This window comes from Meriones unguiculatus, chromosome 3 (genome assembly GCF_030254825.1).
Source record: "Meriones unguiculatus strain TT.TT164.6M chromosome 3, Bangor_MerUng_6.1, whole genome shotgun sequence".
Taxonomy (NCBI): domain Eukaryota; kingdom Metazoa; phylum Chordata; class Mammalia; order Rodentia; family Muridae; genus Meriones; species Meriones unguiculatus.
The window spans coordinates 26,306,151-26,321,085 of NC_083351.1; the positions used below are offsets into that span (position 1 = coordinate 26,306,151).

Here is a 14,935-nt window from a genome sequence, read left to right on the forward strand (position 1 = left end):
TACCTTCCTTTCTTGAATGGTGACACCCGTGTGTCCCATGTGCCCCTGGCCCTTGCCCAGTCCCATTTCCTGTGTCTTCACTAGACTGTGGCGTTCTTCATAGCAGAAACGGGCGATCCACACAGAAGGATCTCAGATGCACACCTACCCAGGTTCTGTGTGCGGGATTTCCCCTCACAACTGCCCAGCACTTTAATAATGCCACAGGGAAACACCATAGCACAGACAAGGCTTTATTACTTGGTACTGTAATATAGAACCCAAGAAATAGAAAAACATTTCCATAGGTCCTCAAAGGAGCCTCCACCCACAACCAGCCCCTCCCTCCCTAGGTGGGTGACAGGGCAATATGGGTTGCAGGTGACCTCCCTCTGTCCAGTGTGCAAGCCCCGTATATAAAAATAGATCTGTGGAGGGTCCCCAGTGACCCAGCACCCTGTATCATGCTGGTGCCTGTGCAGGGCTGAGGCCTGGGCCCCCTCAGGATTCCTAGGACCTCACTCCTCATCAGAGGAGAGGTCTACCCTGGACGCCGAAGTCCAGCCAACACAGCCAGGGACCCCTCTGCAAACAGCCAGGGAGGGGAGGAGTTTGACCTTGAGAATGACTGATGTGGCTGGAGATGGGGGACGAGCGAGGTTCTGGTCACCCAAGACAGCGCACTGTCCCCATGAGCCTTGGAGGTTGAGCCAGTTTTCCCTGGAGGGAGGATGAAGGAAGAGCCTGCGGGGGGGGTTGTATCAGTTCCCCAGTTCTGTCAAAGGTGGGTGCAGCATCCCCGTCTACCCCAGTGTCCCCGCAGTCACTGAGCTGAGGCAGGTGCCCAGGGAGCAGGGAGCCAGGAATAGGGTAGGCTCTGAGGAGGGAAGAGCTGCTGCTGGCAGGTCAAGGCCCAAGGCACTGCGGGGAGTCACCGCCCCCCTATGGGTACTCCCCAAAGATGCATCATGGCTTCCAGCCCCTCTCCCCCAGGCTCTCTGTTAAGAGATCCTTGCTTGGATTCTGAGCCTGCCGGTGACTCCATTCACCCTACGGAGAGAACACGCTCCCCCTCAAGCCCTTATTCAATTTGGACTTCATCTAAGAAGCCTTTCTGGACATCCCTCAACACACACATAGCGACAGTCCACCTGCCCGTCCTCCCGGTCCCCTCCCCCCGGGAGGAAAGCCCCTCCTTGTCTGAGCCCTCCAAAGGTGTACTCTGGAGTCTGCCTTTCTCTCTCCACTCCCACCTGCTCTGTCTCAGCCCATGTCACCCCTCCTCACTACCACAGCAAAAACAGAGCAGGCATCCATCAAGGGTGGTGTAGACAAACTCGGTCCAGATCCAGCACGCCCCACCCTCCCAAGACGGCCTTGGTCTCAAGACCTCACAGCTGCCAGGGCCCTTGCAGACAGGTCAGCTCAGCACAGCACTCCTTCAAGAGCGGTGTGCAGCGCCAGGGAGGCCCTCTAGGGAGGGAGCACGGGGTACCAGTGTACCAAGAAAAACCACAAGGGGCTCACCCAGAGAGGGTTCACTGGGCTGTCCAAGGAAGAGAGCTGGTGCCGTGGAAGGGCAAGCTCTCTCCAGGGCCAGCCTTCTCCCTGGCTCAGGCTCTGAGACTGAAGGCCAGGGTTCAGACCAGCCTGTCAAACTCACTCCTTCCTCAGTCTCTTTCCCCTTCTCTCCACCTTCCAGAATGCAGAGCAAGCCCTCCCCATCAGTTCCAAAACGAATGAGACAGCAGGCCCAGGAGAGCACCAGGACTTAAGTGTGACCTACTAGGAGACTGGTCCTCATCCTGAACTGCCAACCCAAGGCAGGAAGCCCCCAGCTCTGGAGTCTCCGCCTGGGATGGGGGCAGGATTCAGTCCCTGAGGTCAGCACCATTTGCCTGCTAGGGCCTCGGCACCAGGGTTCAGAGAGAGCTAGCCAAGGTGCAGGAAGTAAGGGACACTCCCCAGTGGCCCAGGCTCCCATACTCAGGCGCCCAGGCAGCTGTGGTCCCTGTCATAACCAATGGGTCTCTCTCGGGGACCTTTACTGCCTGGCAGGCCAAAAGCTCTCTGAGGAAATGAGTTGCCTGCCAATTAGGCCCAACCCCAGTGAGTGTGGAAGACCGAAGGGCTTGAGCAGGACTGAAACTGTCTTTTCCCAACCAACTTTGCCCTTGACACCCTAACCGTCTTCCTGCAGTTATCTCTGGGGTCCTCTCCAGGGATCTGAACCTCCTTTTAGGACCACTAGGTCAACAAGGTATTGAGAAGAAATATGAAATGGAGGGGACAACATGGCACCGACCAGCTCAGGGCCCTCTAAGGGAACGAGAGCACTCCTCCCACCCAAGGGGAGTGTCCTTGCAGGTCCTTGGGCAGGGCTGAGCTGCTCACACGTGCACCTCCTGACCCTGTAGCTGCAGCCCTCGAGTCTGCAGGGCGCTGATCCCACTCAGGAGGGCTTCTCGATGCTCAGTGGAAGAGATGCCCAGGTTCCCCAGGTCCCTGCAAGGACGAACAGTCACATCCAACTGACCCAGTCCCTCTCCTACTCCTCCCATGAAAGCCAACCCCCTTCCCCCCCTTCTCTGGACAGGGAAAGGGCCAGAACCAGGATAGGTGGGTCCTTCCCATGTAGGTAGGGGCTCTCTTGGGTTCCCGCAATACTGGCTTCTCAGACTCACTGGGCAGTCATCTCAGCCACAGCCTCCAGGCTCCCATAGCCTGCTGCAGAGAAGTTGTCCTTGTAGCGGCACAGGTCCAGGGCCTCTAGCCAGGCGCCCACAGAACCAAAAGAGGGGAAGGCAGAGAAGGTACGGTCCGCCAGGGGTGTGGGAGGCCTGGGGAGCAGAGAAGCCACAGCCGGAGCATGGCACGAGACCCAGTCACTCTTGAGAAGCGGCTCAGGAAAGGGCAAGGGGGAAAGTGAGGCAACTGTAGCCAAGGATTGACGGTGCCTCGCATGAACACACAAGGGAGGCCCTGGGGGAGAAGTGTCAGGATATTCAAGCAAGTGGAGAGCTGAGCCCACTAAAGGGCAAAGTCCAGGACATGACTGCTAGGAGGTGAGCCTGAGCAGGTGGGTCGGGGTGGCTGCTTGCAGTCAGGAGTGTTTACAGTGAGGGGTGATAGCATGGTTGGTGGTTGACCGCTCTGGCTTGGGGCTTGGTGAGGATGTACCTGAGACAAGTGGCCGCAGCACACTTGGGGGGTTCCGGCTCCTGCCCCATCTTGCTCAGGATGCTGTGGATCTGAGAGAACCTGGGCCGCTCACCAGGGTCTTTCTGCCAGCAGTCAAGCATGAGTCGGTGTAGTAGGGAGGGACAGTTCCTGGGGGGTGGCAGCCGGAAGCCATCCTCCACAGCCTTGATCACCTGAGTTCCAGAGATGGGGAGCAAACAGGATGCTTCAGATTGCCCAGCGCGCGAGCATGCGCGTGCGCACACACACACACACACACACACACACACGCACACCACCCTCATCCCAAGGAGGACTTCCTGAAGGATGGGAGTGAAAGAGATGTCTGAGGCTAAGAGGTCAAAGATTAATGTACAGAGGTCAGGGAGCTGGAGCCACAGGTCACTTACATCTTGTCCAGACATGTCCCAGTAGGGTCGTTCCCCAAAGGCCATCACCTCCCACATGACAATGCCAAAGCTCCATACGTCACTGGCAGAACTGAAGTGGCCAAACTGAAGTGTCTCGGGAGCTGCCCAGAGTGCTGGGCTCCTGCCACTCTATAGGCGGGTAAGCAGGGCAGGGCAGGGCAGGGCAGGAAAGCATTGTGTCACCAGCAGGCCCCATCCAGGCAGGCCACCAGCACCTACAGCCAGTCCCCCACCTCTTCACATCTGAGGAAGCTGCCAGTTGACACCCAAGGGGAGGGACCAGGCAGGGAATGACCACCAGCAGCAGGGAAAGGGGCAGAGCCAAGATACAGAGAGCAAGGGGCTGCTGAGTGTGGCCAGTCGGAGAAGCCGCAGATGCACCAGAGAAGGGAGCCCTTACCATGGTGGTGTAGACCGCCTCGGCTCGGTCCCGGGGACCCCGCCCAAAGCCAGAGATCTTACAGACGAGGCCGCTGCTGACCAGTACCCGGCGGGCTGCCAGGCCTCGGTGAACATAGCCCATCTCTGACAGGTACTTCATGGCCGAGGCCAGCCCCGGCAGCAGAGCCATCAGCTGAGCAACCATCAGCTCCCCCTCGTGATGCTGTGAAATGGGTGAGGGCGGAAGCCAGAGCTGAAGCCAGGAGGCCACTAAGTCCCTCTGGGATCGGTGTGCTGTGGGCGTCAGGTCAGCCTGTCCAGTGGGAGCAATGGCAAACCCAAGCCCCCAAGAGAAAAGGGAAGGGCCCAGAAAACTAGGACATTGGTCCTCTCCCACCCAGGGCTCCCACCGCTCACCCTGAGGAAGTCATCAAGGGCTCCAAGGTTCATGTACTCAGTGACAATCATCAAGGGGTTTCCTGTTGTTGGGACAGACACACTAAGTTGACGGCTCTGCCCTATGCACTCCCCTCCCTGGCTCCAGCTCCACCTCAGCCAAGACAGCTAGAAGCAAAGTCAAGTTTTCTAATCTTGCCACCCACCCAGCCCCACCCCCACCCACCAGGAGTCAGCTAAGAAAGATCATTCAAGGGGAAAGTGATCCTCCACTCCCCAAAGGTCACTGCAAGTTGGAAAAGGTCATTCTGGGCCAGCATGGCCACTCCAAGAGAGGGGCCACCCTGAGACATAAAGTGAAGGCCAGCTAAGGATGTGCCTGGGCCCACTCCACAGACCGGAAGGGGGGCAGCCCACCCAGCACCCGGCTAAGTACAGGGATGCGCAGTGCCAAGCCTACCTCGGGTGACAACGCCTTCCAGGCGCACAATGTGGCTGTGGTCAAACTGCCCCAGGGTGAGGGCCTCAGCCAGGAAGCTGAGCCTCTGCGAGTCCGAGCAACCATCCCTCAGAGTGTGTACGGCCACGGGCAGCCCCTGGCGACCAGGCAGCTGCAGGCAGCCACAGCACAGGTCCCCAAATCGCCCTGTGAAGAAACGGCCCTCAGACTCCCGCCAGCAAATCAGAGAGGCTGAACCAAGGAGAAGGCGGCTCTGGGTCATGGGGCTGTTTCCAGTTTCCTGTGGGAAGCTCCAGAGGTCAAATCTCAGCACCCTGAGTACCAGCATTGTAACCTTGGGCTTCATCTCTTTTTTTCCTCTTGGCCTTGGTTCCCTTCTCCATGACACAGAAAGAGAGTAACTTTGCATGTACCTACCCACCCGAGGTCCTTAAACCCAGCAAAGCCATCTATTCTGCCCCCACAGCTCCTTCCTGGCTTCTTGTGTGGTTCCTTGTGCACCTGGTTTCTTGGAGCACAGGCAAGGCCCTGCCCTGAGCCTGGGGAGTTCCCACAGAAGTCTTTTAGGTGAGAAACTGAGGCTCAGAGGAGGAGAGGATGAGCCTCTAGCCCCTCAGCTGGTCCATGGTCAGACTTCAGGTGTGTCTGGACCACAGCTTACTGTAAAGACCTCTCCTTGCTGTCCCAGAAAAGCCTGGGACTAAACTGAGTGCCTCTAGGACAGGACACTATCCGGAAAAGATGCTGAACGCAGGTGTCCCACAGTGGCTTAGGGGACAGAGAGGGCAGAGCCACGGCCACCTCTGGTGGGTGATAGGCAATCCGGGAAGGGGTGCCAAAGGTGCAGAGGCAGGGCCTCCTGCCATGGGGTGAGGACTTGGGGTTGGGGGAAGTTGGCTGAAAAAGAGCAGGGATAGCAGAGAGGCGGGGCTTTCCCCAGTGGGTGTTGCCTGGTGGGCGGGGTTTATCCAGTGGGCGGAGCTCCCTGGCGAATCCAGGCTTCTAGGGTCCAGAGCTTGCCTGCTCCCAAGCTCTTCTCCAGGGTGACGCTTTTGGCATCTAGCTCCTTGGCGAACAGATGCACCGCCTGCAGCGGGTCCCCGCAGCTTTGGGGGTCCAGAAACGTGCGGCGTGTCGGGACTTTGACTGAGAACATAGGGAGAGAAAGACAGCCTGAGGAAACGGGCCTCACTGCTGGGAAGGGGCCAAAGACAAGAGGTATGTGGCGGGCACAGACGACTCACAGTGGAAATACAGTTCCTCCTCGTCGTGGGCGTCCCCACCTCCTTTGCCATCGCAGGGCCTGTGGGGACGCAGAGGCACCCTTTCACCAGGCGACCCCAGCCCTTCCCACTTCACCAGCGCCCAGGGCAGCACCTCTTGGTCCCTTGAGAAAGAAAAGCTCTGTGCCCCTTCTGGGGAGGGACTTTCTTGTCCTGCTGGCTGGGAGGCTGGCCTCTGCCTCCTAAGTGCTGAAATTAAAGGTGTTTACCCACCATGCCTGGCTCACTAAGCCATTTTACAGCACACCTCCCTTTTCTTTCTTTCTTTTTTAACACTGTAATCTTTACAAAATTATTTACACACCCGTGTGTGTTCATGAGTACATGCTGGGATAGGCACTTCTGTGGAGGTCAGAGGACAACTTGAGGAGACAGTTTCTCTCCTTCCACCCTGTGGGTCCCGGGGATTCAATCTGGGTCACCAAACTTGATGACAAGTGCTTTTAACCTACTGAGCTACCTTCACTGAAAGGTTCTCTTTCCTTCCTTCCTCCCTCCCCTTCTCCCTTCACTTTTTGCTGCCTCAGATACCTCTCTGTGGTTTGCAGTCCAAACACCTTCTCCCCTCAGCACGTGGACAACCCTAAGCCCAGATCTCTAGGTCTTCAATCCCATCACCGTGTCCAGTGCTGTGCAGATCAACACGCCTGGCACAAAGCCCCATGCTGCCCTGTCAGGAACAACAGGCTGATCCTTCCTGAGCTGGAGGCAAAGCCCATGGCAGTCTGGACCCAGAACTTTCCCAGCTGTGAAGCCTCCGGCTTTTGTTCTGGGAGCAAAGGAAAGCCCCTGGCCTGATTCAGTTTCCATTGTATATGATTCCCCCCCCCCCAGCTTTCGTTTGAGAAAGAAGATCTGGGCTGCCAAAGGCCACTCGATAGTCCCCTCAGGAGAGGGCAGTAGCTTGAGCTATGAGATGGCTAATCCAGGACAGAGGTGAGAGAACTTCGGAGGGACAAGAAGACAGAAGGACCACAGGGCTTGGAGATTGCAGGTAGCCGGAAAGAAGAGTGAGGAGTTGCCCAGACCGTTCGTGGAGAGCCACCTAAGCAAAGCAAGGGGAAGTTCAGGCTCAGACAACTGAGCTCCTGAGATAGTGGTAGACGCAGGGGAATCTAGGAAGGGGGGTGGTTCCTGATGGATGGATGTTTCTGGAGCTTGGAAGGTGGAGCCACTCTGAAAATACAGATGCAGGGACTATGAACTCTGCCCAGGGAGATGAGGGAGCCCGAAAGGAGGGTCTGGGAAGAATTAGGCTGGATTGGGGGTGGGGGGAGAGGGAAGAAAGCTGCAGAAGAGGAACGCAGAAGAAGAATAGAAGGGGCAGATGAGCTGTCACGGGAACCAAGGAAAGTGAAAGCAGGGAGGGAGACAGGAAGAAGGGCTGGGAAATGGTTTGTGAAAGCAGCTTGTCCCAGGAGATAGTCAGGAAAGGACTCTGAGGCTTGCTGCCTTGCAATCTGACTGTGTGCTCTTGCGTCCGAGAGACCCCACGCAGTGGCTGTGGGACTGGGTGGCTCATTTTTTTTTCTATGTAATAAAATCATAATGAAGACAGCCCTGCCTAATAGCATTGTGCTAATGAAGAGCTTACTGATACAGTATGGGGTATTTTGTTTGTTTCTTGTCTTGAGACAGGGTTTCACTATGTAGTCCTGGCTGTCTTGAAACTCCATGTGTAGAACAGGCTGACCTCATATCTGGAGTATAGTGTGGATTTGGACTGACCCTCACAGCTTGAGCACTAAATGACTTGGTCCACAGCCCGGGATGATAAAGGGAGGTGATAGAACCTTTGGGATATGTGGTCTTAGAGAAAAAAAAAAAATTGGGTTCTAGAGGGCATGCCCTTTAGGAGAATATCGTGATCCCAGTCTCTCCCTGATTTGCTACTTCCTGGCTTCCTGTGAGGTAAGCAGCCACCTCTGCTGCAAGCTCCTACTGTGATGACTTGCCACCCGCAGGACCAAGGCCACTATTATTATTATTATTGGGGTTTTTTTTTGAGACAGGGTTTCTCTGTATAGACTTGGCTGTCCTAGACTCAATTTGTAGACCGGGCTGGCCTTGAACTCAGAGATCTGCCTGCCTCTCCCCACCAGAGTGCTGGGATTGTCAGGGACCACCTGTGGAAACTCGCCAACTTCAGGGACCACCTGTGGAAACTCACCAACTTGCCTCAACTTGCCCGTTCCCTTACCTGCGGTAAACATACTGCTTGGCAGCAGCAGAGATGTGCTCACAGAACCGTGGCTTGGCAGCAGCAGAGATGTGCTCACAGAACCATGGCTTACCACAAGATGTTTCAGGCCCCTGGCCGAGAAGAATCTGTAACTTTTCACCCACCCTACTTCCTCATCCTGAACCCTATTTAAAAGCTGATTCTGCTCAGTAAAGTTAGTCCTTGACAAGCACCTGTTTGCTTGGACTCGTTTTCTCTCTTGCCCATCTTTTCACAGGATCGGGTTCCCCTCAACCCCCCCTCGGCCCCCCCCCCCGAATAACTTAGCCCCGCAGGCCGGGGCATGGGATTACAGGTGTGTGCCACTGTGCCTGGCTCCGTTTCTTCCTTACAGGTTGACTATCTTACACATTTTGTTATGGTAACAGATGGCTGACACACTTTCTAAGCTTCTGTGTGCGGTGGTTTAGATGAGAATGGCCCCCATAGTCTCATATATCTGAATGCTTTGCCCTGCCCCCCACCCCTGTTGGTGGAACTCTTTGGGAAGGATCAAGGAGGTGTGGCCTTGTTGGAGTATGTGTGACCTCACTGGAGGCGGTGTGCCACTGAGGTCGGGCTTTGAGGTTTCAGTGGCCTCTGCCACTCCCAGGCATCTCTCTCCCTCTCTGCCTTGCGCTGTGGGTCAGAGGTAAGCTCTCAGCTTACATGTCATGCCTGTCTGCCTGCTGCAATGCTCCCTACCACGATGGTCATGGAATCTTTCTTCTAAGTTACCTTGGTCGTGGTGTCTTAGCACAGCACTAGAAAAGTAACTAAGATACAGTGATCTCATGGGAGGGAGAGATTGACATTGAGTCCCTGGGGCGGTAAGAGGGGAGGGGACTCCATTCTGAGCAGAAGGACTGATCCTGTCTTGAGAGAGCTTGTGAGGTGGGTAGGTTTCCAGCCTTGGTCGTGAGCACGGAGGGGCCATGGATGATGCTGGAGAATAGGGCAGTGACATGGCTGGGAGAGTAAGTGGCAAGGACACATGGCCTTCGCAGACACAAAGTGCAGCTGTGTTGTGCACCTGATGGCAGAGCATTCCCAGAGAAAACGGCCAGGGGCTTCAAGAGACAGAAGAGAGGAGCCTTAGGCATAAAACCCTGAGAAACAAAGAGGTGAGGCTGGCCATCCAGGAGCTGCTGAAGTCACCCGGAGTGATGACTGATGGAGTCCTACACAGGACAGGGAACTTCCAGACAAGATGAGTAGAGAGGAGGGAAGGCTGAGTGGATGCAAGAGCAGCAGGGGAACCAGAATTAATAGCAAACTATGAAATAAAGTCTATATGAAATGTTATAATGAGGGCTCTGATATGGTTCAGTCCACTTCCAGAGGACAAGTTCCTAGGTTCAGTTCCTAGCACCCACATTAGGTGGCTCACAACCATCTGTAACTCTAACTCCAGAGGATATGATGCCTTTACACACACACACACACACACACACACACACACACAGCATACACTATCAGACATAAATAAAAACACACACACAATATATATATTATACACACACAGCATTCACTCTTACACGTAATTAAAAATACACACATAATATATATTACACACACACACACACACAAAGGGCTGGAGAGATGGCTCAGTGGTTAAGAGCACTGGCTGTTCTTCCAGAGGTCCTGAGTTCATATTCCTAGCATCCACTTGGTGGCTCACAACCATCTATAAAGGGACCTGATATCCTCTTTTAGCATGCAGGTGTAAGTGCAGACAGAGCACTCATACATTAAATGAACAAACAACCAAATAAGTAAATATACATATAAATTTTTAAATAACCCTTTAAAAAGAAAATCTTGTAATTAAATCTGCTACTTAGTATGCTAATTCACCTCCTTGTTCTCCCCACTGAAGGACAGTTTGACCTGAAGTCTGTAGCTGGACGGTAGCTGCCCCTGACCTACTCCAGAGGGCCTATCTCTCTCTGCCCTGTCTCCACAGCCCTGATAGTTAAAGCCAGAGTGTAATGCCCCCCGCAGCTGCCCTTCCTTGCTTTTCCAGTAGACCCAGAACATGGACCTGAAGTTAAACTCCATGAAGAAGGAGCTCCCTGCTCTTAGCCTGCCTCTCCTCCTCCTCTTCCTCCCCGAAACCCTTTTGAGACAGGGTCTCTTCCTTGTGCTATGGCTATCTTAGACTTCTCTATATAGATCCAGGGTGGCTTTGAACTCACAGAGATGCCCCTGCCTCTGCCTCCTAAGTACTGGGATTAAAGTTGCGCGCTTGTCCTGTCTTCTTGAATCACCTGGTCCAGACACAAATGGCTCTGAGATCTGCAGGATGGTCACCAGTCCTCCATCACTGCCAGTGCTTTGGTCAAAGCCATGCACATAACCAGTATCAAAGAAACACTCACTGTCCCTCTGGCCCACAGGTGGCTTCCCGGACAGGCCACTACACCCAACTGCAACACCAGCTCTGCCTACCACCACTCCAGACTTCAACTGCCTGGGGTGGGGGTGGGGCTCTGGGCATGGCAGTACGGCCCTGGGCGGGGTGGGAAACACACAGCACAGGAGCCTCTGCTCCATGCAAAGGAAATGAAATCTTCTAACCAGACCCAGCCAGCACCCCCTCCCCCTTACCTCGCTCTCTCCCTCCCTCCCACCATTCCTCTGCCTGCAAGCTTCTTTGGAGCCGGTGAGGGACAGGCTCAGACTGATGAGTTTCCCTCCCTGTCCCCCTCTCTCCCACCTACTTACTGACTTTTTCCTCTTTGCTTGTATTCAAGGGGCTCCAGATCCCTTGGGGGGCCAGAGCCAGGGGCCTTCTACTGCCTCGGGAGAATCCTAATCACACTGGAGCAGCTGGAGCTTGATTTCCACCCTCAGCGATGCCTTCTGACATTTAATGAGTTAAGGAGCTAAATCCCCTTCATCCCAGCATGGCTGAGCTGGCTGCAGTTCCTGCAGCTGGTTTGTGAGCAGCGCGTGGGGGAGGGGCCGTACTGGCCACACTACTGTCTTTACGAAAGGAGGGGAAGTAAGACAAGGGTCTTGTGTAACCCAGACTGGCCTCAGATTTTATGTGTAGCTGAAGTAGGGCTTGAACCCCTGACCTCTCTGCCTCTACCACCTAAGGGCTGGGGTTGCTGGCTCATGTTCCCTGGAGGCGCTGGGTTGCATGCAGCCGTGAGCTTGAGTCTGTAAACCTGCCTGTCTGAGAGGCAGGTGCACTTATAGGTACTTGCATGTAAGTATTTTATACAGGTGGGGACAGAACCCTCCAGAAGCCACCAGGGTGACACCAGCTACCCACCTCCTCCAGATGGCCAGCACACTCAGGATGACACCAGCTACCCACCTCCTCCAGATGGCCAGCACACTCATCACAGAGCCCAGGACCAGGAGGGCTGAGATGGTAACTACGGTGACAACCACTGCAGGGCTCTGATCCCTGGACCCAGAAGCAGCTATGGAAAACAAAACAAAACAAACAAACAAACAAAAAACAGGGAGCTGAGGCAGGTACCTCGGCAAGCACCGAGAGACTTGTTTCAGCCATTAGGAAGATCCCTCATCCCCTCGGCACACAGTAGCAGCAATGCCCACAGTGGCAATTGGAGTCCCAAACACCTCTGCTTGCAAGCAGGGCCTCTCTACTGCAGCCCAGCTCTGAGAGGAGGCAAGGGTCCAGGCAGCCGGGGCTAGGCTCCCCTTATGTCTGTCTTTCAAGAGGGCTAGAAACTTCCAAATGGTCTATGGGGTCACAGCATCTTTTCTAAGTTTCTTTCCCAACGTCTCCAACAGCAGTACAGTAACATTGAACACATCTATGTCTAAGACAGGCTGCTTTGTGCATGAGCCATACTATCCTGTCTCACCACAACAGTCCTGCAAGGTTTACTGTCTCCAGTTCAAGCAGAGGAGACAGGCTAAGGAAACTTACCTGATTTATCCAAAGCCACATAGCTCCTTACTGGTAAACTCTGGATTTTTGCGAGGTTTTGCTTTGTTTTTGAAATGCCTTGTAGCCTTGGCTGGCCTCTAACTCTTGTAGCCAATGATGACTTTGAACTCCTGACCTCCGCCTCCCGAGCACTGAGATTATTATGGTCATGCACCACCACACTCAGGTGAACCAAGCTTGGAATCTGTCCCCCCAAGTCATCTGCCTAATGCCAAAGCAGTTTTGAAACTGGACAGATCCACACAGGACCCTGATGTTCATAAAGAGGTGCACAGGCCCAGACTGAGAGACAAAACTAAATGAGTTAATAAGCAATACTTAACTATAGAAAAAAACATAACCAGAGAGAAAGTTGTTGAGCAGAGCAGAGGCCAATGCTTCCTTCCTGAGGTCAGAGAGGAAGCGGGAGTAGGGGAAAGTGTGAGTGTGTGTGTGTTTGGGGTGGGGTATTGCTGGAAGAGTGAAAGATTCTGCATCCCAGGCCCATCTGCACAAGTGCAGCTTGGGAAATGGCAAGCAGCCCACAGAACTGGAAGATACAGTGTACAGAGGCAGAGGATAATGGGATGGAAGCCGAGTGTGGGAATGGAGGGAACCTGGGGAATGAGAGAGCTCTGGGTGCAGGCTAGGGAGAAAGAATGATCCTGGGGCTCATTAGGAGTGGTGGACAGATGCCCACCTGGCTAGAGAGGAGAGGACAGAAGCAACCTATGGAACTGGAAATGAGGACAGGGAGAAGGTGTGTGAGACAGAAAGGTTCAGAATAACTACAGAACACTCAGTAGGCTGTCTGTGTCTGCTGGGGCTCCAGGGGAAGGAGGAACAGGGTGGGTCAAGCCTGGGGACCAGGGCAATGTGGCCATTCACACAGGGTATGGTGAGGTAGGCTTTGGTTCAGATGGCTTTTCTACTCACATCCTTGTTCAAATATCCCCCAGCCTCAAGACACAGCTGGAATCTCCTCTTCCCAGCATCTGAGCCAAGGCCAGACACAGACAGGCATTCCAGCAAGGTATGCTGTCTGTCTGTCTACCTTCCCGGAACCGGTCTACCTCCACATTTCAGCTTCACCTCCCTTTGGGCTCCCAGCGTTTCCTATCTTGGATTACAGTCATGTAGCAGGTTGGAAAGAATTCTTATCTTGACAGCTGGTGCCAGAATGCCTCTTAGGGGGAGCTGCGTTTGCTGGGGAAAATACTTCCATGAACTGAGCAGGGTGGATAGAGGTGAGATCCTGAGGGCTGTAGCCACAACAGGCTGAGCAAAAAAAGAGGGGGCCAAGCTTCTGGCACTCATGCTTGAAAGGGAATGGGGAGGGAGGGGAAGGCAGGAGAGCAGAGGAGCAGAAGCCAGCCCAGCACCAGGAAACAGGAATTCTAAAGTTCAGCTTTTCCTTTGTTGTTAGAACACCTCTCACTTCTCCTTCCCTTCCTTCCTTTCCCTCCCTCTGTCCCTTTCTTGTTTCTTGAGCCAGGATTTCATGTAGCCCAGGCTATCCTCAAGTTCTTGGTTTCCCCTTCCCTCCCAAGGGCTGAGATGATAAGCCTGCACCACCAGCTCAGCTACTTATTTATGCCAGTCTAGGCCAACCTTGAACTCTGTGTAAGCCTTTGGCTCTGAATACCTCTTGACTTTCCCTTCTCAAGCTTTCCAAGTGCCCAGGTGGCCTGTTCCACCATGCCCAACTTCCATTCTCTCCATTTAAACCATGCAGGGCTCACTTCCACTCTTTCCAGGTCTCCTCCCCTTCAGGGAAGTTGGTTTCACATGCCAAGCCTGGCTGGGGGTTGGGGTGGGAGGCCGTGTCCCATGACAAAGTGGACCTTTGTTAAGGCAGAAAGAAAAGCAGCAGGAAGGATTCAGCAAGGCCCAGAAAGAGGTGACTGAGAAGCTGAAGAAAGCGGCTGGGTCTCAGGGTGGTCGACACAGGATGTTTCACAGAAGCTGTGTCCTCCAAAGAGGGGCACAGGTGTCACAGCTGTCCCCAAGGCCTCTGTAGGGACAGCTCTCTGTGCTTCAGGGAAGATGCCCCGTGGGCCACTGCAGGTGGATTTCAAATTCTTTGACTAAGTAGATGTGAAGTGGTTGGTTGGTTTTTGCTGTTGTTGTTTTGTTTGTTTGTTATTGTTACTGTTTTGGTTTTTAGAGACAGGGTTTCTGTATGTAGATCTGGCTGTCCTGGAATTCACTCCCCCTGTCTGTGCTGGGATTTAAGGTGTGAGGTGAGACACTACCCATCTTGAAGCAGCTTTTCTGCGGCTCCCTTCCTGATACACTTAACCCCTGCCCTTGTCTCTGCAGGCCTACACCCGGTGCCCTCCAAGCACTCCGCTTACCTTCGCGGGGGGTCTGCACTTCAATGCTGGGGCTGAAGCTCTGGGCCTCCCATGAAGGCCCTGGGGAGGCTGCCCGGATCTGAAAAACGTATCTGGTAGCAGGCTTCAGGTTGGTGACAGTGACGGCCGGAGCCCCTGTCTTCACTGTGGAGTAAGTCTGCTCACTCTGACCCTGGGGAGGATGGAGCAGTGAGGCCCAGACCCAGGAGGCTGAGAGGAGGTGAACCATCCTTAAGCTGGTTGGGGGAACCTGACCCAGATCACCTTGAGAGACAGCAGAGATTTCTTCCACAGGATCCCCAGTGCCTCTCTCCTCAAGACTCATCCCACAATA

General features: G+C 54.3%; 1 protein-coding gene and 1 long non-coding RNA gene across 4 annotated transcripts in view; one reads left to right on the forward strand and one right to left on the reverse strand.

Annotated features, from left to right (window-relative positions):
- Window positions 1-217: 217 nt before the first annotated feature.
- Epha10 (EPH receptor A10) overlaps window positions 218-14,935 on the reverse strand; it is a 34,522-nt gene continuing 19,804 nt past the window's right edge. For 2 of the 3 annotated variants that reach the window (XM_060379571.1, XM_060379570.1), the window contains 11 exons: window positions 14,602-14,773; window positions 11,615-11,768; window positions 6,072-6,130; window positions 5,848-5,973; window positions 4,828-5,013; window positions 4,389-4,450; window positions 3,991-4,194; window positions 3,570-3,719; window positions 3,160-3,353; window positions 2,664-2,819; window positions 218-2,484 (listed from right to left, as the gene is read on the reverse strand). In XM_060379571.1, the coding sequence (XP_060235554.1) occupies window positions 2,370-2,484; window positions 2,664-2,819; window positions 3,160-3,353; window positions 3,570-3,719; window positions 3,991-4,194; window positions 4,389-4,450; window positions 4,828-5,013; window positions 5,848-5,973; window positions 6,072-6,130; window positions 11,615-11,768; window positions 14,602-14,773 (1,578 nt within the window). In that variant the 3' untranslated portion in view covers window positions 218-2,369. The remainder of the gene's footprint in view (window positions 2,485-2,663; window positions 2,820-3,159; window positions 3,354-3,569; window positions 3,720-3,990; window positions 4,195-4,388; window positions 4,451-4,827; window positions 5,014-5,847; window positions 5,974-6,071; window positions 6,131-11,614; window positions 11,769-14,601; window positions 14,774-14,935) is intronic. The other variant, XM_021626995.2, reaches the window with a different exon arrangement.
- Window positions 5,956-11,773, forward strand: LOC132653006 (uncharacterized). Its single transcript, XR_009590612.1, has 3 exons — window positions 5,956-6,045; window positions 11,088-11,210; window positions 11,566-11,773. It is a non-coding gene; the product is annotated as an uncharacterized LOC132653006 (long non-coding RNA).